This window comes from Papio anubis, chromosome 9, assembly GCF_008728515.1.
Source record: "Papio anubis isolate 15944 chromosome 9, Panubis1.0, whole genome shotgun sequence".
Taxonomy (NCBI): Eukaryota; Metazoa; Chordata; class Mammalia; order Primates; family Cercopithecidae; genus Papio; species Papio anubis.
The window spans coordinates 104,029,613-104,055,560 of NC_044984.1; the positions used below are offsets into that span (position 1 = coordinate 104,029,613).

Here is a 25,948-nt window from a genome sequence, read left to right on the forward strand (position 1 = left end):
AAGGAGGGGGATTTGACTGTCTTGGTTGCAGATGATAGGGATGACACAGGAGTTGGAGGTGGTGGTCCCCTCTCCACTTCCCTTCTAGGACACCCCACTACCCTGCCACGTGCCCCCAATGGCAGGACACAGGGTTCCTGGAAGAATGGGCAGTGAGTTGGGGGAACTGGGGGTGCAGAGAGAAAAACGTCCCTCTTCTTCAAGTGAAGAGCATCTCTCAGGCTGCCTGTAGCCCTCCAGAAGCAAGGAATGGGAGGATGCAGGCAACTGCCTGGTGAAGCTGAGCCAAAGCTGAGGCCTACACTTGGACACCATTGCACCCTGGAAACCCCTGCGCCCTGAGCTCAGTCGGGTGACCTCTCTCAGCTCCAGAACTGCCTAGCATCCACCATAAGAGCACCTGACAACCAAAGCCCCCCTGGGAAGGGAGCTGATGGGGTCCCAGGAGGCTCCGGAATAGGCGACCTGCCCCTCCCCCAACAACTGCAGCCCCCAGCCCACCCTTTTTCACCTGCAAAGCATGTGGAATGTATGGCCCAAGGGGCACTAGGGCACATAGAGAAGGGCTGGACTTCTGGACCCCTGGCACCGGGTAAAAGGCTGGAGATAGGACTGGGCATGGCCAGGACTCTGGAAGAAAGTGACCTGGGAGTACCCATAGGGATCATGGAGCCACTGTTACAGGCCAGGGAGGGTCATTAGCCCAGCCGGGGTCACACAGCATGTGCTGGGAGTCAGGGAGGTTCCAGGCTTCCAACCCAGGTTTCCACAGGGCACCAGCCTCTGATCTCCCTCCTTACTGGCCTGGGTGCGGCCAAGCTTAGTGGTGAGGGGGTAAGTGCACCCAGCCACTCCCTGCCTGGCAGCCCTTGCAGGCCACTGTCCCCTGTGGCTTGAGTTTCCCATCTGTGGAGGGAGAGGTCTTGGACTGGCTTTCTCTGGATCTCCCTCCTTTCCTCCAACCCATATGTCAGCGGCGAGAGATGGACTCTGCACTGGAGCAGGAGCCACAGAAAGAGGCTGGGCAAGGGTGAGGGAGGTTGTCACAGGCCTCTTACCTTCCAGGTTGCACACGATTGTGAATCCCCATAGACCACCTGTGTGTGCGTGAGAGGGTGCCTGTAAGTGCAGAGGAACATGCCATGCAGCAAACACATATGTACATAGGTGAGTGTGTACCAGAGTGTGTGTGCACACCCAGCCCTCCCTGTCCACATGCACAGCGTGTCCTCCAGGGCTGGTGTCCAAGGCTGTGGTGATGGTGGGCCCGAGTCAGGCCTGCTCCCGCCACCTGCTCACGTCCCACGTCCCCGAGGAGAAGAGCAGCACTGCCTTCCTGCAGTCAAGGACTTTCATCCCTGCAATAAGCCCCACTTCATTCCCTTTTTAAACTGTATAATTTCTGCCTGATTGTAATGGCCTATTTTAAAATTACCAGAAATCAAAGCCGGGAAGTGGATACTGCAGCTTTTATTGCGTCTCTGTGTTAAGGCTGGCGACTGGGGAGGGGGCGGTGAGAATCACCTCCCCTCCCCTCTGTCCCCCACTTTCTCTCTGTCTCTCGCTTTTTTTTTTTTTTTTTTTTTTTTTGAGACAGTAATAGGAGAAAATTGATTTTGCAACTGAATAAAAGTCCCTTTCAGAGGAAATCATTTCTTTCAGGGTACCTTTGCTGAAAGTAAAATAGGGCATAATGAAAGGTGGTTACGCGATTGTCTTTCATTTACCGAGAGGCCAGGACAGACGGGAGGCTGCAACCGTCTCCGGGAAATACAAGATTGGAATAATTGCGCCGTAACAAGGAGCTTGTTGTGAAATTAGTATCTTAAGAAAGTAGTGAAAAAAGGCTTTTCCTCATGAATACTTCATTATTAGAAGAAAGCGGCAGAATTTAGGACTCCAGACACCTGTTCAGTATTAAATAACTTCCCTTTCTTCCCCTTCAGCACACACCCCCTCTGCTTTCTTTTTTAAAACCAACATGAAGATTGAGGTGACCTAGCTTGGCTGCTCAGGACTGGGGGGGCTGGTCAGGAGGTGGCGGGGACAGGGTGCCCAGGTGGATGGACATCAGGGGTGTCCAAGGTTGCGCTTACCCTGAGACCTGCCTTCTCCTTAGCAAGAAGGGAGGAAGGGACCTCTAGGTAAGCGCTCACCACCACGCTCCCATGGGGGCCTCACAGGCAGACCCACTCTGACCCTGCCGCTCAGGGGCTTTGGGCTCTCAGGAATGTGCCTGGGCGTCCTGAAACGTTCTCTGCAGGAGACTGGGTTTGGGGAAGCTGAAGGCGAGTGTCCATGTGAATGTCAGGCTCTGGCTATGGGGGGAGGTACCACACGGGCCTGTGTGCAGCCACATCTGAGCTGCTGCCCTGAGGGGCACAGGCCTCTGCCCTTCCCATTCAGGGTAAGGAACTTAGGCAGCGACAGGGATCTCAGGTCAGAGCAGCCTTGGTGGCCCATGAGGGCTGGGCTCAGGGTGCAGGGGGCTGTGAGGATACTCTGGGCGGGAGGACAGACCAGTACTGCAGTAAGCTGGGACACCCCCGTACCCACTGGCATTTCCTGAGCACCCCTCTGTGTAGATGCCCAGGATGACCAGGTGGGGTCTTCAGGCTGACTTGCTTACAGGGGGCCACCACCAGCTGGAAGGACAGCCTACTGCGGGGCATGGCGGGAGTGAGGATCTGACCCAGTTGGGGGCATCAAGGCAGGCCCCAGAGCAGGTGACCCATACGCCAGCAGGGCCAGGGCATGTCTGATCCATCAGTCCAGCCCACACTCAAGAGCCCTGGATTCTGTCCCTTCCCGTGAGGCCACAGATGGACCTCTTGATGCCTCAGGCCTTGGTCCCCTCATTGGTCAAATAAGGGAAAAGGGTGTCTGCTTTGAGAGTCTCTGATGTTCTTCAGGGTTGCAGGGAGACTCCCAGTGGGGAATGGGGGGAGGCGAACATGGAGCAGCCCCCAAGTGACAGAGCACCCCATCTTCCTCCTGCAGGGACCCTGCCGCAGAGCGTGCCCCACTGGGGACCCCCAGCTCAGCCATGCTGGCCTGTCTGCAGAGGACCCAGAACCCCCCGGGCCAACACCTGGCCCGCCCGAGCAAGAGCCTGGAGCTGCGCAAGTGTGAGTAGGATGCCTCCCCAGCCTTTGCAGGGCAGGTCGCGGGCAGAGAATGCCATTTACCCCCGAGGACGTTCACCCACCATGGCCCTGTCGGAAAGTCGGTATGCTCTCTTAGGCCCCCAGGCCTTGGCCGCGGCTGTGCTGCCTTCCTGGTCTCGCTCTCCAAAATGACACCCACTCCTTTGGCCAGCTCCCGTGGAGCAAGACTGTCAACTCTGGCTTGACCTCCTTCCCAGCAGCCTCTTCTGACCACCACCATCACCACGCCCCAACCCGGCCTCTGCAACTTCACCACCATTATCTTGCCATGTCTGTCTCCCTTACCACCATTAAAGTAGGATGACATGGAAACAAAAAATACAGAATGGGGTTCCCGCTTGAGGCCCATCAGCTGTGTGGTCTTGGGCGTTTCCTTCCCTCTCTGGCCTTGCTTTTTCACTGGGAGCTGGACCTGGTGACCAGGGGTCTGTTCTCACTATCTAGGACCAGGATCCCAAACACTCTGATTTGGTTATTTTTAGCTAGCATAATTTCTTTTTTAATGAAGTACTTAGAAATGAGATTTGCATTAAAATCTGGATTTCTAGTATCTCTTGAAAAAAAAACAAAAACAGAGGCTCTGGTAACATAGGCCTGTGTGCCTGTACTGCAGCTATGACTAGAGCTGAATGACTGCCTCTTTTAAAGGGATGTCTGTCTCCAGGTCACCGCAGTCCCCACCCCTCCCTATTGCTTCTGTCCTATAGCCCAGGATCTGTTGCCGTTTAGCATGATGCTTACGATGTGAAAATATTTTTTCTTTTAAATATTTATCTTCAGACAAGGGAACACATTCATGTTATCCAACACTCAGAGGAAGGAAGGGGTATATAGACAAAAGCCTCCCTCTGAGCCAGCCACCCGCTTCCCTCGCGGAGGGAGTCCACGTCGTCAGCTTCCTGGGTGTCCTTCTAGATGTTTTATGGGCGTCCCAGCAAATACGTGTGGGGACGCATATTTTACACACTATCCTGCACCTCACTGTTTCCCTTTGTCATCTATTCTGTATATCAGCTTCTAAAGAGCTTCCTCATGCTTTCGCCGCATAGTTTCTCTAGCAGGGGTGGCCCATAATTTATTTGGCCAGTCCTCTATTTAGACTGTAACTGACCTGTTGCCGTTACAAGCAGTGCAGTGGTAAACCCTGGATGTGTCACGAGGATGTGGATAAAACTGCAGGGTACATTTCTGGAAGTGGAAATACCAGGTCAAAGGGATGTGTGTGTGGCATTTTGATAGCTGTGGTCTGATGGACATCTTTAGATGGTGTATCTGTGGACACCTCACATTGTGGTGTGAGGGTCTGTTCCCCACCCCTCACCATCACAGCATCATATCACACTTTTAGGTTTTGCTCACCTGAGCAGTGAAAATAGGATCACAGTGTGGGTTTTATTTTGTTTTGTTTTGTTTAGGGAGACAAAGTCTAGCTATGTTGCCCAGGCTAATCTCAAACTCCTGGCCTCACGCCATCCTCCAGCCTCTGCTTCCTGATCAGCTGAGATTACAGACGTGAGCCACTGCACCTGGCTACAGTGTAGTTTTAACTTAGTTTTATATGAATGAGGTTGAGTATCTTTTTGTGTCTATGCCATTTGTTTTTCCTTTGACTAATCTACTTATCTCCTTGGCTCCTTTTTCTTGGGGGGGGTGGGGGGTGGTTTTTGTCCTTTTTGATTTGTAGGAGCTATTTGTATATTTGTATGTGATGGAATCCTACCTCTGTCTGTGCTATGAGTTGAAGATGTTTTCCCCAAATTGGTTGTTTTTGATTCTGCCATGGAGGAGTTTTGTTGGGGAAGCGAGACTTATCCTTTTATGGCCTTTGGATTTTACTTAGAAAGCAAAATTCGGATCATACTTAGAAAGTCCTTCCTCAGGCTGAGATTATTATTTTTTAATTCCCCCAGGTTTCTTATAGATCTTTGATGGTTTTTGTTTTTTTTGTTTTTTTTTTTTTTTGAGACGGAGTCTCACTCTGTCGCCCAGGCTGGAGTGCAGTGACCGGATCTCAGCTCACTGCAAGCTCCACCTCCCAGGTTTACGCCATTCTCCTGCCTCAGCCTCGCGAGTAGCTGGGACTACAGGCGCCCGCCACCTCGCCCGGCTAGTGTTTTGTATTTTTTTTTAGTAGAGATGGGGTTTCACCGTGTTAGCCAGGATGGTCTCGATCTCCTGACCTTGTGATCCGCCCGTCTCGGCCTCCCAAAATGCTGGGATTACAGGCTTGAGCCACCGCGCCCGGCCTTTGATGGTTTTTAAGAAATGTATGAGGACTGGCGTGGTGGCTCATACCTGTAATCCTAGAACTTTGGGAGGCCAAGGCAGGCGGATCACCTGAGGTCAGGAGTTTGAGACCAGCCTGGCCAATATAGTGATACCCCATCTCTACTAAAAATACAAAAATTAGCCAGGCATGGTGGCACACGCCTGTAATCCCAGCTGCTCGGGAGGCTGAGGCAGGAGAATCGCTTGAACCCAGGAGGCAGAGGTTGCAGTAAGCCATGATAGCTCCACTGCACTCCAACCTGGGTGACAGAGTGAGACTTGGTCTCAAAAAAAAAAAAAAGGTATGATCTCTGTATGACCTATATTTTATTGGGTACAAAGTGTGAGGTATGGATCCAAATACATTCAAGTATCAGTGCAATACTGTTTTAATTATTATGTTGTTTTAAAAAGCCTTATTGAAATATAATTCATATACCATTCACCAATTTGGAGTGTACAATTCAATGATTTTTAGTATATTCACAGCATTATGCAGCCATCATCACAGTCAATTTTAGAACATTTTCATCACCTCAAGAAGAAAACCGACACCCATCAGTAGTCACTTCATCTCTCCCCACCAACCCCCTCCCCTTTCTCTACAATTTCCCTATTCTGGACTAGTGACTGACTTTTTCCACTTAGAATAACATAAGTTCATCTGTGTTGCAGCATGTATATATCCAGGTTGAGTAGCCCTTATCAGAAATGCTTGAGACCAAAGTGTTTTGAATTTTGGAAAATCTGCATTATACCAGTTGAGCATCTTAAATGCTCCAATGAGCATTTCCTTTGAATGCCATGTCAGCAGTCAAAAACTTGCAGATTTGGGAGCACTTTGGATTTTAGATTTGGGGTGTTCAACCTGTAATACTTTTTTTTTTTTTTTTTTGAGACAGAGTCTTGCTGTCTCCCAGACTGGAGTGCAGTGGCACAATCTTGGCTCACTGCAGCCTCCGCCTGCCAGGTTCAAGCGATTCTCCTGCCTCAGCCTCCCGAATAGCTGGGATTACAGGCACGCACCACCACACTTGGCTAATTTTTGTATTTTTTAGTGGAGATAGGGTTTCACCATGTTGGCCAGGCTGGCCTTGAACTCCTGATTTCAGGTGATCCGCCCACCTTAGCCTCCCAAAGTGGTGGGATTACAGTCATGTGCCACCGTGCCCAGCCATGTAGTACATTTTAGTATTTGGTAGAGGTTGTTGCTCCTTGTACTCACCCTCTACCCAAATTTCCTTGGCTCTTTTATTATTTTCCTGTCTGAACTATAGAATCAATTTATCTAGGTCAAAACAAAAATCCTATTTGTGTTTCTACCGGGATTGCATTACATTTACAGATGAATTTAGGAAGAAATGACACTTTTATGATGCTGCCTTTCCCACCAAAACATGATACACTTCTCTTTCATGTCTCTCAGGAATGTTTTAACATTTGCCTGGTTGAAATCTTGCACATTGTTTGGTTAAGTTTATTTCTGGATAGTTTAGCTTTTTTAGCTAGTCTTGTCTTCCACAAATGAAGGTTGCTTATATGAAGGCTGTTAAGTTCTGCCACCTTACTGAATTCTTTTATTGTTCCTAACAGTTTTTCAATTTAGGTGCTTGGGTTTTCCAGTTATTCTATTATATGGTTTACAAATGATGAATTTACCCCCTATTTTGTTTTATACCTTAATTTATTTAATAGTTGGCTACTATTTCTGGAACTATGAAACAATAATAGTGGTGATAATAGACATTCTTGCTTTGTAGCTTCTAGATTTTCCCATTAAGCAAATTCTGGCTTTGGGGCAGATAGTTTATCAGGTTAAATAAGTCTCCATCTATTCCTGTTTTGTTGAGGATTTTAAAAATCAAGAATGGAAGGTGAACTTTGCCGAAAGACTTTTCAGTGTTTATGATCACATTTTTTCCCATTTGTGAATTAATATGAATAATAGATTTCTTAATATTGAACTATCCTTGCATTCCAAATTAAACCCCGGTTGGTCATGGTAAACATTTCTTTATAATATACTGCTGGATTGGATTTGTTATTTAGGATTTTTGCCTCAGTCTCGTCAAAGAGATTGTTCTTTGGTTTTCTTTTTTTGGAACAATTTTGTTTGGGTTTTCCTATGTTGCACTCACATCATGAAGAAAATAGAGGCTTTCCTTCTTTCTCTTTGCTTTGAACAGTTTAAATAGACATGGAATTATCTGTTCTTAAAAGTTTGGTTGATCCTCCATGAACCTGTTTGGGCTAGTGCAGTTATTTGGGGTGAGTGGGTAGCTCTTTGATAATGCTATTTCTTCACTAATAATTAGTTTGATTGTTCTACTGCTTTTTGAATGACTTTAGTAAATTATGTTTCTCTAGAAAAGTATCCATTTTATCCAGGTCTTCAGATTGACTTGCATTAGTTTGAACTAAATAATTTTTACAACTCTTAAGTGATGAGTTCACCCTTATTTCTTATATTGTATATTTTGTGCTCTTTTTCCTGTTTTTCTTCATTAGGTTAGTTAGCTAATGATACTATCTATCCCCTTTCCCCAAAGATTCATCTTTAGGATTTATTTATTAGTAATTATCCTTTTCTGGTTTCTAACTCATTAATTTATGTTTTTATCTTTATTAAAACCTTTCTGCTTTTAGTTTTTTTCCCTTAGAGAGTTACATTTTTACATTAATTTTTTTAAAAAAAGGAAAAATTCAGGCTACAAGGCTCTGAGCACTGCTGAATTGTATGTAGTATTTTCATTATTATTATTTTCTAGATATTTTAAATTTTTTTTTTTTTTTTTTTTTTTTTTTGAGACGGAGTCTGGCTCTGTCACCCGGGCTGGAGTGCAGTGGCCAGATCTCAGCTCACTGCAAGCTCCGCCTCCCGGGTTCCCGCCATTCTCCTGCCTCAGCCTCCCGAGTAGCTGGGACTACAGGCGCCCGCCGCCTCGCCCGGCTAGTTTTTTGTATTTTTTTAGTAGAGACGGGGTTTCACCATGTTCGCCAGGATGGTCTCGATCTCCTGACCTCGTGATCCGCCCGTCTCGGCCTCCCAAAGTGCTGGGATTACAGGCTTGAGCCACCGCGCCCGGCCGATATTTTAAATTTTAACCTAAGACTCATTTGAGTCCCACACATCCACTCAAATAGTAGGTGTTTTGTGTGTTTTTTTGTTTGTTGTTTGTTTTGAGATGGAGTTTCGCTCTTGTTGCCCAGGCTGGAGTGCAATGGCATGATCTCGGCTCACTGCAACCTCCGCCTCCTGGATTCAAGTGGTTCTCCTGCCTCAGCCTCCCGAGTAGCTGGGATTACAGGCTCCTGCCATGATGCCCGGCTAATTTTGTATTTTTAGTGGAGATGGGGTTTCTCCATGTTGGTCAGTCTGGTCTCGAACTCCTGGCCTCAGGTGATTCGCCCATCTCAGCCTCCCAAAGTACTGGGATTATGGGCGTGAGCCACTGCGCCCAGCCTTGTGTTTTACTTCTAGGGTGGTGGTAGTGTTTTTATGATCAGAGAATCTTACCTACTATTTCTACTTTTTAGGAATTTTTTGAAACTTTCTTCATGATATAACCTATGGTAATTGTTGTAAGCTTTGTGGATTTTTTTATGGGGACTTAAAAAGTCACTTTGTTTTCGGGATTCAGTTTGGTGTATACCAATTTTATCTCCCATTAATTAGGCTATTAGGTTTTCTATATCCTTACTTAACTGTCATGGATAGAGAAAGGAACTAGACACCTACTGCTAACATGTTCCTGTCTATGTCTTCTTGTAGCACCTGTATCTTTGGCTTTTTGAATGGTGATGCAATGTTATTTAATGCATAGATATTAATAACCTTAAATCTTCATAGTGAATTATATCCTAAGAGGTAAAATTGAATCCAGGCCAAAAAGTCCAGGATTCAATTTTATCTATTAAAATGGTAATCTCTTTTAAATTCACATTTTTCTTAAAACCTTTGCCAATCCTTTTATTTCAACTTTTCTGAATTACTTTGTTTAGATGTGACTCATATACTATAGAGTTGGATTAAGCTTTGTGGTCCAGTCTGAATGCCCTTTTTTTCTTTTAATAGGAGAGTTAGGCCATTTACATTTATTGATATGACACATGTCTGGTCTTAGTTCAGTCATTTGTGCTTTATTTAAATTGTCCTAAAAAGTCTTTAACCGTGTGATTTGTGTTCTCTGCTTTGTTTTGTGTACCTACTAATCATAAGGAAGGTTAGTGGCTTTTTTCTAGTGGTATAACTATTCTTTAATTCTCTATTTTTTTTTTTTTTTTGAGACGGAGTCTCGCTATGTCACCCAGGCTGGAGTGCAGTGGCCAGATCTCAGCTCACTGCAAGCTCCGCCTCCCGCGTTCACGCCATTCTCCTGCCTCAGTCTCCCAAGTAGTTGGGACTACAGGCGCCCGCCACCTTGCCTGGCTAGTTTTTTGTATTTTTTTTTAGTAGAGACGGGGTTTCACCATGTTAGCCAGGATGGTCTCGATCTCCTGACCTCGTGATCCGCCCGTCTCGGCCTCCCAAAGTGCTGGGATTACAGGCTTGAGCCACCGCGCCCGGCCATTAATTCTCTATTTCTTTAGAATAGTATCTATTATTTTCCCTAAGAGGAATAAAACAATGAAATTGGTAGATTTTCTTTTTCTCTCCACAACATTTTTGTAGAGTTCACTTCATATTTTCAAACCTCTATTATCTAACATCAGTTTTAATGATATCTTTTGATTCCAGCTATTAAAGATGAGGATATCAGGCTGGGCACAGTGGTTCACACCTGCAGTCCCAGCACTTTGGGAGGCCAAGGTGGGCAGATCACTTGAAGCCAGGAGTTCGACATAAAGACTAGGATATCAGTCTACTTATAATCCTGTCCCCTTCTTTCCTCCTTCCTTTCTCGTTTGTTATTAGCAATGCTATTACTGTATTCTCAGGGCTTATAACAGAGCATCTGGTATGTCACCACAATCCCCACATTTGTTTCTTTAATAAGAATAGTGCTCACTACCAAATCTTTTGCCTTGGTTCACCCATTGTCTGAAGTTGGTCCTCTAGTATATTCCTTAAGAAGGCCTCATGCGAACAATACTCCTGGAGTTTCTGCACATTCAGAATGGTCTACTTGAGTGAGTTATAAAAAAAAGCAAGTTCCTGGTTCACTTTGTTTGCTTGAGGATTTTGTGGGTTTTGTTCTACTGTCTTCTAATATTGCATGTTGCCATGGAGAAGCTGAGGATTGATTTTCCCACATCTATTTGATTTCGATCTTTCCGTATCTTTCATGTACAGTTACTTGACGAGGATGTGTCTTGGAGTTGACCATATAGAGTCTGTTTTCCCTGGAACACAGTACTGTGCCCTTTCAGCATGCAGATCTGAGGCTTATATTTTAGTTTCCTTCCTTGGGGACTCCAGTTAAGCACATATTGGCTATCTTTCACCTATCTTCCCTATGTAGCTTTTTCTGATTAGACCTTTCTGACTCATTTTATATTGCTCACTTTTTTCCCTACGTTTTCTGCACCTTTTTTTTTTTTTCTTTTTCCTGTGCTCATTCTATTTCCCCCTTTACTTGGGCAGTAAGCTTTTTTTTTTTTTTTTTTTTTCCTGCTCTTGTGTATCTTCTTTGTGTTTTTGCTTTATAGAAACAACTGCTTACTAAATTTTTTCCTTTTTTTTTTTTTTTGAGACAGAGTCTGGCTGTGTCGCCCAGGCTGGAGTGCAGTGGCCGGATCTCAGCTCACTGCAAGCTCTGCCTCCCAGGTTTACGCCATTCTCCCGCCTCAGCCTCTGAGTAGCTGGGACTACAGGCGCCCACCTTGCCTGGCTAGTTTTTTGTATTTTTTAGTAGAGACGGGGTTTCACCGGGTTAGCCAGGATGGTCGATCTCCTGACCTCGTGATCCGCCCGCCTCGGCCTCCCAAAGTGCTGGGATTACAGGCTTGAGCCACCGCACCCGGCCTATTTTTTCCTTCTTGATAAAATACTTATCTATGATCTTCATCTCTTCTGTGACTATATCCTTCTGATGAGAAGTGTTTTTGGCCAACCATGAATTTACTTATGCTTTTCCTTGCTTTCATTTTTTAGTCTATTTTTTATTAGGTCCTATGCTGGTTCAATTTAGATTATTTTTATTAGGCCCTATGCTGGTTCGATTTAGATTACGTAGGAGGAAATGAGTTTTTGCCAGTCCATTTTCAGCTTAGGGAAGAGCAAGGCCCTGTCCTGAGCTAACTAAAAATTTCCGTATGTGTGCTCATTTATCCTCTTTTTCCTCAGACCCAGGTTCCTGCAAATATGGTTTGTAACCCCACCTATTTTTCTCTTCTAAACCAAGTAGGTCTAAGGGAAGAGCCTGTCACCAGCTGACAAACCCCTACTTTCACTGCTTCAAATAAGGGGTTTAGATTTGGTACTCAGGGCATGCCCCTCACTTTTGGAAAGTGTTCACTGCTGACTTTGAAATCTGCAGTGTGGCCCTTTTTTCTGCTTCTTAGCCCTACTTGATCTCTGCTACTATTGGCAGCCTGTTCTGTTTTGTTCAGGGGTTTAGCAGCTACACTGTATTCCACTGCAGGAATAAAAAATGGTAACATTTAACCAGCCCTTCCTTGATGGACATTTAGGTTGTTTCTAGTCTCTCACTATTCTAAACATTCCTGTAATGAACATCTTTGTACATGTGCATCCGTGCAAAAAAAAATTCCGGCTGGACTGTCTCAAAGGGTCTGTGCCTTTTAACCTTTGATTGCTACTGTCCAGCTGTCAAGACTCCCTGCCCTCTGCTACCAGATGGCTAGAGGAGGGGCTGGGCCTGATGACCTGTGCTGGCCCTTTCTTTCTGCTCCGAGGCCGGAACAGGAGAGTGTGGATGATCACCAAGGACATCCTGCCTCCCCCGCCCATTCAGATCCTTTGACATCTCTTCACTTATTGGAAAAGACAGTGATTCTGCCTATAATTGAAGAGCACAGGAAACAGGAAGGCAGGAAGAGAGATAAGCAGCTAATTGAATTGGGTGCCCTGCTGCTGCCAATCAGTGCCTGGATGCTAAGCCAAGGAGGCTCCTGCCCTTTCCTCCTAGGCATGGTTGTTGGGTGATAGGGGCCCAGATCTCTCCTCTTGTCCCTGTTGTCCCTGGACAGAACCAAGACAGGAAGGGCTTTGTGACCAGACCTGGGGTCATGCTGTGTTTTCAACCAAGGGAGAAAGTTCTCGACCAGGCTATGGGCGAAATGATCTTGGATGAGTGGGTTCGGCCTTCTCCCTGTGTAAAACAAGGGCTCAGATAAGGTGGACCTAAGAAGCCACCCAGCTCTGGTTGTCTGTGATGATAATGTCAAAAGCTTGGTTGAGGGGGACGAGGTGGTCCAGTCTGAGACCCCTGTCTCCCTTTTCCCGTAAAACAGGGATCAGAGTAGCTTGTGATGAGGTCTGGCTGTATGCTGAGAAATGGCCAGGGAACCAGAAAGAGCCACAGTTCACTTATCTGGGATCCAAGGTCAGATGGGCCAGAGGAGGTGGTTTGCAGTGAGCTGTGGGTCCGGGAGTTTGGGCAGCAGGCTGTCGTGGCCTATCCTAGGTGACTGGAAAAAATGACCTGCAGAAAAACAAAGGAACCTGCCTACCCCTGGGCCAGAAGCCTGTGGATCTCAACTGCTCAGGGCCTTCCCCACTAATTAATAAATATTTGACTTTCCCATTGTGGAGTTAATATGCAAACTTTGAGTCACACGCTGCCAAAAATACAGGCTGTGCAGAAGCCCCAGAGGGGCACCATGGGGGCTGGCCGCGAGATGGGGGTACTCAGGGACTGGGCCTCGTCCCTGTCCAAGGGTCCCAAGGAGGGTGGAGCCAAGGCAGCTGTCCCAGGAGGCAGACATGAGCACCCACTCTCCTCAGCTGGACCTTGGGTAAGTGATGTGGCCTCTCTGTGCCCCAGGCTGCTCTTCTGTGGCTGAGGGTAGCGTGCCCATGCTGCCCCATCCCCGTGAATAGGGCACAAGCTTTGGGACTGTCTAGGGGTCAAATACGGGTTATGCCCTGATGAGGGTGTGTATGTATGGTCTTGGACAAGTTAGTGACTGTGCCTCAGTTTCCTTTGCTGTGATATGGAGACAGGAATGGAAGGAGGGGACCCTGCAGGGCTTAGCAGCTGACCCAGACACCTCACCTGCCCCCATCCCAGGGGCAGGAGCCTCTTTCCCTCAATATCCATGCCCACAAGGGGGCAAGAAACTCCGCCACCCATATTGCTCATGATAGATGAGAAGCTTTGAAGGGCTTGTCCTCCAAGAGGATCAGGGAGCAGCTCTTCCCCAATTCCCACCCTCACCCCACCCCCACCCTACAGATCCTCAGGACACTGACAGGCTGGAGCTACTGCCCAAGTGAACCGCCGTCCACCAGCATTCCTGCAGGTGCCACTGCTTCCACTCATGCTAATAAAAGACGGAAGAAACAAAGCAATTTAAAATTCCAATGAAATTAAAAATAAATCTAGGGCCGCACAGCAGATTCAGTTATGTAGCTGTTGCTGAGTGCAGCTTGAGGGATGGAAGGAAGGTCTGGGGCCGCCCCCTGCTGCGGGTACCAAGCGTGCAAGAGGACAGAGGCTCGGAGATGAAGGGCCGGGAGCGGGCCAGATAGATCTCATCCCTGTTTAGGATTTAACAACTAAAGCTAAGCTCCGAGCCAACTAGGAAGGAAGTCAACCTCCTTCATTTACCAGAGTCCAACCACGATCCACTACAAACAAACTCGAGGTTTGATAAAATCAGAGGGAGACAAAGATCCAAATCACTGCTTGTCCACACACTGCACAGAGGCTGTGGCCAGCACAGATAAGCGAGGACACGTAAATTAAAAGGTAGTATAAAGATTAGAAAGGAGTAAAATTATCTGCATAGAAAAACCCAAGAACCCAGTTGCAGTAGTCCCAGCTACTCAGGAGGAGTTCAAGAGATCAGCGTGGCCAGCATATTGAGACCCTGTCTCTAAAAAAAGAAAAAAAAAGAAAACCCAAGAGAATAAGACGTTAGCAACATAAGATCAACATACTAACACAACTGTACTCCTTGACAGCAGAGGCTGGCAAACATTTTCTGTGAAGAGCAGATATTTTCAGCTTCGCGGGCCATACAGTTTCTTTTGTAATTTATTAACACTCCAGTTCTTGCAGGAATACAGCCACAGACATACATAAATGAATGGGTTTAACTGTGTTCCAATAAGACTTTATTTACAAAAGCAGGCAGCAGGCCAGATTTGGCCCACAAGGCAGTAGTTTGGGACTCTTTCTTTTTTGAAACAGGGTCTTGCTGTCACCCTGACTGGGCAGTGGCGTGGTCATGGCTTGCTACAGCCTCGACCTCCTGGGCTCCAGTGATTCTCCCACCTCAGCCTCCTGAGTAGCTGGGACTACAAGCTCATGCCACCATGCTCAGATAATTTTTTAATGTTTAGTAGGGATGGGGTCTCACTATGTTACCCAGGCTGGTCTTAAACTCCTGCCTCAAGTGACCCTCCTGCCTCAGCCTCCCAAAGCACTGGGATTACAGGCATGAGCCACTGTGCTTAGCCTGTCCATTTTTTGATTCAGCAATTTGTCTTTTTATGAAGTTGTAAAACTTCTTCATGTATTCTAGATACAAGTCCCATATCAGGCACGTGATCTGCAAATATTTTCTCCCAGTCTGGAGTTGTCTTCACTTTCTTTGTGGTATCCTTTGAAGCACAAAAGTTTTGAATTTTGATGATGTCAGGATATCTCTGGTCACTTGTATTTTTGGTAAGAAGGCTTTGCATATCCCAGGGTCATTTTAGCTCTTTCATTTAGGTCTGTAATTCTTTTCTTTTTTTTTTTTTTTTGAGATGGAGTTTTGCTGTTGTTGCCCAGGCTGGAGTGAATGGCGCAATCTCAGCTCACCGCAACCTTCCTGCCTCAGCCTCCCAAGTAGTTGGGATTACAGGCATGCGCCGCCATGCCCAGCTAATTTTGTATTTTTAGAGACAGGGTTTCTCCATGTTGGTCAGGCTGGTCTTGAATTCCCCACCTCAGGTGATCTGCCCGCCTCGCCCTCCCAAAGTGCTGGGATTAGAGGTGTGAGCCACTGTGCCTGGCCTGTAATTCATTTTAAGTTTTGTGTACATCATGAGGAAAGTATCCAACTTCATTCTTTTGCATATTGATATCTAGCTGTCCCAACACCATTTGTTGAAGAGATCAGTCTTTCTCCTACTGCGTTGTTTTGGCTCCCTTGTGAAAATCAATTGACCATAAATGTAAGGGTTTATTTCTGGATTTTCTTTTTTCTCTTTTTTTTTTTTTTTTTTTTTTTTTTTGAGACGGAGTCTCTCTCTGTCGCCCAGGCTGGAGTTAAGTGGCGCCATCTTGGCTCACTGAAAGCTCCACCTCCCAGGTTCATGCATTCTCCTGCCTCAGCCTCCCGAGTAGCTGGGATTACAGGCGCCTGCCGCCACGCCTAATTTTTTGTATTTTTTTTTTTAGTAGAGATGGAGTTACACCATGTTAGCCAGGATAGTCTTGATCTCCTGACCTCATGATCTGCCCACCTCGGCCTCCCAAAGTGCTGGGATTACAGGCGTGAGCCACCGCGCCTGGCCTATTTCTGGATTTTCTATTCCATTGATCTATATATCCATCTTTATGCCAGTACCACACTGTCTTGATTCCTGCAGCTTTGTATTAAGTTTTGAAATCAGAAAGTGTAAATCCTCCAACTTTGTCCTCCTCCTTCAAGATTGTTTTGGCTATTCTGAGTCCCATGAAGTGTAGTCTCAGCTTATCAAGTTCTGCAAAGAAGCCAGCTGAGGTTTTGATAGAGATTTGCATTGGATTTATGGGTCAACTTAGAGAATATTGCTGTCTTATTGTTGTCTTCCAATCCATGAACATAGGGTGTTTCCATTTATTTCTTTCAACAATGTTTTACAGTTTTCAGATTTTGAGTTTTGCTCTTTCATTAAATTTATTCCTCAGTATTCTTTTTGATGCTGTTGTAATTGGAATTTTTTTAATTTTTGGATCGTTCATTGTGAGTATATAGAAACTGTTGATTTTTGTATATTGATCTTATATCCTGTAACCTTGCTGAACTTCTTTATTCTAATAGTTTTTTAGTGAATTTCTTCGGCTATCCTGTATACAAGATAATGTCATCTGTGACTAGAGATGGTTTTACTTCTTTCTAATATGAATGCTTTTTTTTTGTCTAATTGCTCTGGCAAAAACTTTTATTACAATGTTGAATAGGAGTGGAAAGATACTTTGTCTTATTCCTGATTGTAGAGAGAAAGAATTCAGTCTTTTACCATGAAGTGTCATGTTAACTATGTAGTTTTCATAGTTTTTTTAATATTTTTATCATGAGGGATATTGATTTGGCAAATGCTCTGTGTCTACTGGGATGAACATGTGGTAGTTGTCCTTCTGTCAATATGGTATTAACATTAATTGATTTTTGGATGTTGAACTAACCTTGCATTCCTGGGATAAATCCCACTTGGTCATGGTATATAATCCTTTTTCTAAATGGCTGGATTTAGTTTTGCTAGTATTTTGTTGGTTTTTGCATCTGTATTCATAATGGCTATAGGTCTATAGTTTTTTGTGTGTAATATCTTTGTTTGGTTTTAGAATTAGGATAATACTGGTCTTACAGAATTCATTTGGAAGTGTCTTCTCTTTTTTTAATGGAAGAGGTTGTGAATAATTAATTCTTATTTAAATGCTTGGTAGAATTCACCCATGAGGCCATCTAGGTCTGGGCTTTTCATTGTGGGTAGTGTTTTGATTGCTAATTCAATCTCTTTACTTGTTATAGGTCTATTCAGATTTTCTATTTCTTAAGTTAGTCTTGGTAGTTGATGCCTTTCTAGGAATTTGTCCATTTCCTCTAAATTATGAAACTCTGACAAAAGAGGCAAATGGCCTTTATGGAGAAGATAAGTTTATTCAGTGGTATTTTTTAAAGACCTAAATAAACTTAGAAATATGTCATGCATATAGACAGAGATTCAAATGGAAGAAGTTCAATCCAATCCCTGTATCTTGAGCATTTATGTGTGTGTAACTCAAAAGCTGACTTAATTGATAAAAACAAAGGGACCAAAAATGGCCAAGGCACTTTTGAGAAAGAAGTATCAGGGTTGGGGAAGGGGCTTGTCCTGTTACAGCTTAAAGTTGAGACAGTGGGATCAGCACAAGGACCAGGAAACAAAGCAGGGATTGCAGATCACTGGGGAGACAAATGCCATGCTGGGACAAGTGGTTATCCATAGGGAATAAGTGACAGAGGAGCCCTACCTCACACCATACCCAAAAAGGAATCCCAGGCAGACTAGAAATCTAACTTTTGGAAAGCGAAACCATATCATTCTTCGATGAAAATGATGGAGAATATAATCCCCAGGATAGAAAGGATTTCCAAAATGAGAGAAAAAAAAGACAAGCCACAAATTGCGAGTGGGTGTCTGCAACACTTATAATGAACCAGTGTCCAGAATAGAGAGCCACGGATGTGGCTGCAGAAAGACAGTGATGGGAACAGGCAGAGAGCCAGTGGTGGGGAGGGAACGGGACAGGTAGGTGAGTCAGAACAACACATATATGGTTGGAGACAGACAGGAGTAGGTCTATGTCTGGAGGAAGGTAGAGATGAGGCCAGGCTAAAGGCAAAAGGACAGGCAGCAACATCAGGACAAGACAGGAAACACAGACAAATCTGGAGCCTTGGGTGCAGGCAGAGAGTAAGGTGTGGGCTCCCAAAGACAGAGCCCTGCTAGGGAGTGGGCAAGGGAAACTGAGGAACATGGGAGTATCAAGAAAGTCAGGCTAGAGAGGGATTAAAGTGTCCCCAGCCCCACCTGCAGGGCTACCTTGGCTGCTTCTGGGCTGTGGGGTATAGAAGTTGTGTGTGGATAAACGTGTGCCTAGAGCACCTGACTGTCTTTGTATGTTGAGGGTGTCCCTGAATGTCTGGGCACACATGTGAGCACCTCAGCACATGTATGTAGCTTGCATGTGTGCACATGTTAGAGAACGAGAGGCAGGGTCCTTTGTACAGGGTTCATTGTTCCCTGCTACCCTCCATTGCCATTTCTGGCCCAGAAAGAGCTAGAAGGAAGGTGGCTAGCCTTTTCTGAGCACCTGTACCAGGCTGACTGACATGCATTCTGTCATTTCATCTCCATTCCCCTGCCCTCAGGGGAAACAGACATCAGGAGAGCTGCAGTCACTTTCCTGAGGTTCCCTGGCTGGTCACTGGGGCACGTGGATTCACACCTGTGGCTGACCTCAGGAGCCCTCAGGCTACCGCCCCAGTCATTGGGCTGAGGCAGGGTCCCTGGGACAGCCAGGAAGGTATGGAGCAGCCACTCCTGCCCCTCCCATAGAGGCTGGAGAACAGCTGTGTCTGCCCTAGCCCAGCCGCCATCCCTGCCCCCTCTCCTGGGCGACCTCATTAGGGATTCTGCCTCTGCCACCAGCTAATTAGTGTCACGTTAATTGAGCATTCAGGAGGCTGCCACCTCCAAGGGCAGAGTGTGGCAGCGAAGGGGAATGCAGATGTGGAGCTGCTCCCCCCGACGAGCTGGGGCCAGGCCCTGTGCCAGGGACCCCTTCCATCCTAGAGAAGCCCTGGATGCCCCTTGCTCCCCCATTTCAACACAGATAATACCCTGCGCCCTCACAAAGGAGGCAGTAGACAAAGCATGCAACAGCTTGAGAAAGAAACGACAGTGGGTGAACACCTACTGTGTGCTTGCACACCTTTCACTCTCCCCTCTCCTATGGGAAGGCGAGAATTTGCTCCATCCTACAGTCCAGAAAGCTGAAGTCCACCAAGGGAACCCCTTCTCCAGGGGCATGCCCAGTGAAGCAGTAGGAACCTAGGACCGCAGGGGGATCCAGGAGGTAGCTCCGGTGCCAGAACTCAGCTCCAAGCCTCCTGTCCGCCACTCCCATCTCCTTGGACAGGTGACTTGCCCTCTCTGAGCCTCAGCTGCTCATCTGTCAAATGGGGGCAGCCCCAGAATGCACCCCACAGGGTGATGAGGGCTGAAGAACAGACACACCTCTCCCTGGACCCAGCCTGGCCCTGCCTGGCTCACTCTGCGGTAGGTGCCTGGGGTCCCATATCACAGGCCCTGTGGTGCCGTGTTGCAGTGCAAGCTCCTCACTGCTCCACGGTCCCTCTGCACACCCCCAGCCCACTCCGCCTGCCCTGCCCCCTCCTCAGCTTCTGGAGGCCTGCTCTCGTGTCTCCCTGTAGCAACATTAAATCCCACTCAAAGGGCTGGTTTTAATTGGCTTAATATACTCGTTAATAACCGCATCTATTTAACACACCTGTAAAAGGCCCATACCATTAACTTAATGGCAGCGGCAGCTCATCCAGCACTTCCAGCCCAGCCAGCCTTTTACATTTCCCGACAAGTCTTTAATGGGGGCCACAGCAGGCAGAGGCAGAGCAGGGGAAGGAGTGGCCCAGTACACAGTGGGGAGCACCCTGGTTTCTGCACATTCGAGCCCAGATGCTGCCTGGCGGCTGCCCCTGCAACCTCTCAAAGGCCTGGGAACGGGATTCTTTGGCCTTGGAGCCGCCATCTATGGGACGCTTCCCAAGCACCCTCGGTGGTGGCAGCCACAGTTATTTAGATGTCAGGGTGGTGAGAAAAAACAGGATCTGCCCTAGAAGGTCTCCAAATCTAGACCAGGATAAAAGTCGACCGTCAGCTACAGCATGGGGATCCTACGAGGGCACGTCAGGGGCTGCCTGGCTGGGGGACACCTTGGCTGAGATCTGAGGGTCAGGAGAGCCAGTGGGCCAGGGGTGTGTAGGCAACTTCTCTTACTGCATTTACCCAGCACACAACGCAAGCTCCTACTGTGTAGCATGCACCAGTGGGCACCAGTGCATGGTGGAGTGCTGGGTCCCTGCCTCATAGACAACACCCCCCCAACAGTCCCACATTCACCACTTTGGATCAGGTGCTGTGCCCCACAGATGAGGCCCTTCGCATAGGGGCGTCAGGCAGGGGAAACAGATGCAGACCGGGAGAGCAGTCTGTCCAGGTAGTCAGCACGGGGAGGCAGCGCTTCAGTTAGACCCTAAAGGACCAGTGAGGCTTCGGTTATGGAGGGAAGAGGGCACATCAGTGTGAGAGAACGGGCCCAAGCCACAGTACTGACGCTGCCCAGTGACTGAGAGCAGAGGCCAGGGGGATGGAGGACCTGGGCTCAAATCCTGGCTCACACATCCTCTCACGGCCACCAGAGGTCTCAAACTGGCGGCCTGTGGGCCACATCCCGCCCACCTGGTGTGTGGTTGGCCCTGCTGGGTATTTGAACGCTGCTTAAATGTGAATTTTCTCTGGACAGGACACACCCTCCCCGCCCACCTCAGTCCCTGCCATCTGTCCTCTATAGGCATTTGTTTGTGCCCCCTGCTTGACACTCTACTCCTTGAACGTCTGACCTTCTCTTCTGAAGCACGGGGCTGCCATGAGGACTGCGCAAGGGCAAGGCCGTGAGGGTTTGGCACAATGCCTGGCCTGGAGGGAATAGTCAACAGAGGGTGGCATATGAGAGGAAGCTGGGGATGCCGTGTGTGGCTCCAGGGGCCTGTGGGAAGGAGGCCTGGGCCAGGTGGCCAGGGCCTTGAATACTACCCTGAGCAGCTCAGACTCACAAGCAGGAGCTCAGTGGAGGGCGTTACAGAAAGAGGCAGCTGGGAGCTTGGAGGCAGTGGAGGGGGCTCTGACGAAGTCATCACCAACCCTACATGTGCCCACTGAGGGTAGGCACTGAGCTAGGCCAGCTCTTAACAGCTCTCACAGAACCTCCCAGGTCAGCAGCAGTATTCACCCATTTCACATGAGGGAAAATGAAAGCTCAGAGAGGGACAGTGGTGTGCCTAAGGCCACACAGCCAGTGTGTGGCAGAGCTGGGATTTGAACCAGAGCCATGGCTCAGAGTCCACATTCCACCTGCAGCCCCACCCCCAGGCGCTGTAAGGCTGCCCCCCAGGCCTCTGTCTTCCCAGGAGTAGAAACTGCCTCACCAAGGCGGGTGGGGAGCCAGAAGGGGCCACAGGAGTAAGAGGAGCTTTGATGCAGCTGCCAAGGGCACTACCCCAGGCTCCAGGCAGGACCCGAGGAAGGCAGGGAGCTGTGCACCCCTCCCCACATCCTAAATCAATACTCAGTCACTGGCTACTGGCAATTACAGAAAAGCACAGAGAAATAAAATCCCCCTGCCATCCCATAACCCGCACCCTCTTCCCCAGGTGGGCTGCGGTCAGCATTTGGGGCTTGTTTCTTCACGCCTTGGTTCCACCTCCTTCCAGAGAGGAGAGCGCCTGTGAGGGTGTAGTAAGCTACGGGCACGTGGGAGCAGCCTCTTTCCATGTGCCTGCCCCGTCCATATCCCCCACATCTCCAGGGCCTTTCGAACCTCATGTTTAGGGCCCAGCAAGTCCCATTGCTTCTGAGGGCCCCTGGGTGTGGGTACTCTGCCTGGAGCCGGCAGTTGGGCAGCTCCTAGGGCTTCCTTTGGCCCCTCTCCAGCCAGCAGCCTGAGGGGTCTTAGGAAGACCCCAGTCAGATCTCTGTCTTCTTGGCTCAGAACCTTCCAACGTGGAAGAAGCCCCCACCCTTTGCTGATTGCATGCTCTTGGGAAACTCTGAACTTCCACTTCCTGCTCTGTACAGCAGGACCTGCATGAGTCACCTACTGCTGTGTGACAAGCGAAACTCAGTGGCTTAAGGCAGCAACAGTCACTTAATATCTCTCATGGTTTCGGTGGCTTAGGAAGTCGGGAGCAGCTTGCCTGAGTGGTTCTGCTCAGGGTCTCTCATGAGGTTGCAGTCAGGATATTGGCCAGGGCTGCACTCTCATCTGAAGGCCTGACTGGGGCTGGAGGATCTACTTCCAAGAAGTCTCACATGGTCTTCTTGGCTGCAGTTCATGGCCACATGGGCCTCTTTCTCCATGGGCTGCTCCGGTGTCCTGACACAGCAGTGGCTTCCCCCAGAACAAGTGGTCTGAGAGAGTGAGTGAGGAGGAAGCCATAACTACTTTTATGACTGAGCCCTGGAAGTCATATTCTTTCACCTCCAGAGTATCATACTAGTTATACAGGTCAGTCCTATTTAGTGTGGGTCTCAGGGACTGGACAGGGCATGAATACCAGGAAGTATAAAAATCATTGGTGTGAGTGGCAGATCATGGAGGCCAGCTGCCAAATGTCATAACTTGTCTGTTTCCTCATCAGTAAAACGGGGACTATCTCCCACCTCTAGGTTGTTGGGGCCTCCAAACGAGAGTCGTGAAGAAAAGCCATGGAGGCTGGACGCCGTGGCATCTCAAAGTGCTGACCTGTAATCCCAGCACTTTGAGACACCAAGGTGGGAGGGTCACTTGAGCCCAGGAGTTTGAGACCAGCCTGGGCAACATGGTGAGACCCCATCTCTACGAAAAATATAAAAATCAGCCAGGTGTAGTGGCACACCCTTGTAGTCCCAGCTACTTGGGAGACTGAGGCAGCAGGATCACTTGATCCTGGGAGGTCGAGGCTGCAGTGAGCTATGACTGTGCCACTGCATTCTACCCTGAGTGAGACACTGTCTTAAAGAAAAAAAAAAAAGAAGAAGAAAAGTCATGGCCATGGAGCCTAGCACATTAACTAGACACTCACCAAAATGAGCTTCTGTGTTATGGCAGTCTCTGTGGAATGGCAGAGGGACCAGGTCACCCTCACTGAGCCCTGTTGACCACATGGGGGCAAAATGCCCCTTCTTTCAGTGAATGGGGACTAGGAACAGGCATTTTTCTTCTTCTTCTTCTTAAGGTTTTAAACACCTAATTTATTCCATCCATTAGATAGATTTTGTAGATTTAATCATTTTCACAGTTGGTGGCTCATTGGATACTCAAGATAAACTCCAAATGAAAGTATAATGGTGAGGACAAATGAGTTTTCACACCACAATGGCAGAAACTTGCTTGGGAAGAGAGTTTAAGAGGAACAAAAATACATACAGATACAATTTTTTTTCCCCGGCAGCTGCTTTTGCTGACTCCAGTAGGTTACCACAGTTAATTTCACCAGTTTTGTTCATCTGTAAAATTGCATAAAAGTGACATTTTTGTGCTCATTATAGCAACTGCTGATTTATGGCTGGTAAATGAAGAGCTGGTCCCTTTTTTGCGGGACTCTCCAAGTGGCGCTAAGTGCCCATGAAATTGCTTGTATAATGTAGTTTAAATCCAATCTCGGAGAAAGATTCCCCCGTTGGCCAAAGTGACATTTCCATTCTCCACACCGAGTTTATTTTAGGCCACTTAGGAGGAGGCTGCCCCGGGCAGCGTCAGGATGGGGGCCATGGCCGGTCTACTTGCCCAGCTCCAGCGAGGCCGGATGGACGGAGAGCCACCTATTTCTTCACTCCCTGCTGCCCTGGCCAGGTCAGACCACACCGTTCACCCCAGGGCAGAGGCAAATAAGCTGACGGAAGCTCATTTGCCTAGGCTCATAGGCCTGCCCATGCCTTACCCTGCTTAAAACCTCCCATGGCTGCCCAGTGTTCCCAGGTCGGGGCTTCTCCCCCTTGGTACCGCTGACAGTTGGAACTGGACCCTTCTCTGTGGCAGAGCTGTCCTGTGCATTGTAGGATGTTTAGCGGCATCCCAGGCCATGACCCACCCAATGCCAGTAGCACCTCTACCCCTAGCTGTGACAGCCACACATGTCTCTACACACAGCCAGAGTGCCCCGTGCAGCGAGAGCCGCTGTCCTGCAGCGAAGAGGCTCCCCCTGCTCTGGCTCGAAGCCCTCCGGGCCAGCTGCCTCTCTTGGGCTTCTCTCTGCAAGCCTGCCCCAGGCTTCCTCTCTCCTCCTGAGTCATTTACAGTTTCCACCAGACTACTTACCTCCCAGGGCCGTTGCCTGGGCTGTTTACTCTGCCTAAAATCTGTTTCTCTCCTCCCTTTTCACCCCTTCTACCAGTGGCCCAGGACTTAACCAGGATATCGTTCCTTTTGGGAAGCTGTCTCTGGACCCCCATGTCCCGCCACTGCCTGTTCCTCTCCATCCCGTTTCACTTGGACGAGCCCCGAGGGTGTCAGGGACAATGCTTTAGAAGGATAGGACGTGGCCTGTGGCCTTCTGATCAGTGGGGAGGTAGCACGGTCCGCACTTTATCCCTGCTGCAATGCCAGTCCCACCTGTGCCCGTTGGAAGGGTGGTGTGAGCCCCCTGCCCCTTCCTTATCTGGGAGGGCCCTTTCTCTGGGCAGACGGGGAGGGTATTAATACTAACGCTCACAGAACGCCAGCTTTTGTTAATGCCATCTACCGTGCGTGACCTGTCAAACCCTCCCAGCCACCTTGGGAAGTAGTATTAGCAACAGCATCACCCCATTTCACAGATGAGGAAGCAGAGGCTGAGTGGTGAAGCTCCTCTCCCAAGCCCCCCGAGAGTCATGAGCTCTAAGCACCTGTGATGTACCTCACCCCTTACTGAGCCCCCTGGTGCCTCTATTCCTTGAGGCCACCTTGCAGACCTGGCATGATCATGACCCCCTTTCTACAGGTGGGAAAACTGAGGCTCAGCTGGGCAAACTACTTGCCCAGCGCCATTCCATCTGCCTCATGAACTCCACCACCACCACTCTCCACACCCCCTCGGCCCCAGGAAAGCCGTGGGCTACCCTTGGGAATGTCTCAGGACCAGGGAGGGGCTTTGGATTGGGGCAGGAGTCTGCCCGCCATGGCCCTCCTTCCCCACGGCAGGGCCAGTTGTGTCCACTTACAGTGGCACTACTAGGTACAGCCTGCAGCACAGAGCATACCCTTCAGCCCCACGTGGATGGCTCACTAAAAAGGCAGCAGCAGCCACGCTGGCCTTGCAGGTGACCAGTAGACTCAGGGAGGGGCCGGGAAGCAAGAGACAGCAGCTCGCTCTGGTGCTAAGCCCCATCTGCCCTGTTCACATAGGAGCACGCTTCACCAGCCCATGAGGTGGGCAGGGGGTCACCATCCCGTTTCACAGGTGAGGAAGGGAGGCACAGGGAGGATAAAAGGGTTAGAAGGAAGGAATGTCCCCAGAGTGGTGACAGAATAAAAGATGACACCAAGCACTGGCAGGTTGTGGGGTCACTGGAACTCCTGTGCTCTGCGGGTGGGAGTGTAGCCGGGCATGGTCTTACAGGTAAATGGTCAGGCATTTTCTCCCGAAGCTGGGCAGCGGCATCTGCCCCGTGACCCAGAAATTCCATTCCTGGGTATATTTCCAACAGAACTCTGCATGCACTAGGGGCCATGGCACTGTATTTATTTACTTTTATTTTTTTGAGACAAGGTCTTGCTCTGTCGGCCAGGCTGGAATGCAATGGCACAGTCACAGCTCACTGCAGCCTCCAAGTCCTGGGCTCAGGTGATCCTCCCACCTCAGCCTCCAAAGTAGCTAGGACTACAGGCATG

The 25,948-nt window shown here is 48.4% G+C and overlaps 1 protein-coding gene across 2 annotated transcripts in view; it reads left to right on the forward strand.

Annotated features, from left to right (window-relative positions):
- The window catches only part of FAM222A (family with sequence similarity 222 member A), a 56,282-nt gene that overhangs the window by 26,832 nt on the left and 3,502 nt on the right, over positions 1-25,948 (forward strand). The window contains exon 2 of one of the 2 annotated variants that reach the window (XM_003907131.5): positions 3,001-3,128. In XM_003907131.5, the coding sequence (XP_003907180.1) occupies positions 3,047-3,128 (82 nt within the window). In that variant the 5' untranslated portion in view covers positions 3,001-3,046. Of the gene's footprint in view, positions 1-3,000; positions 3,129-23,051; positions 23,933-25,948 lie in introns of those variants that run through there. The other variant, XM_009181678.3, reaches the window with a different exon arrangement.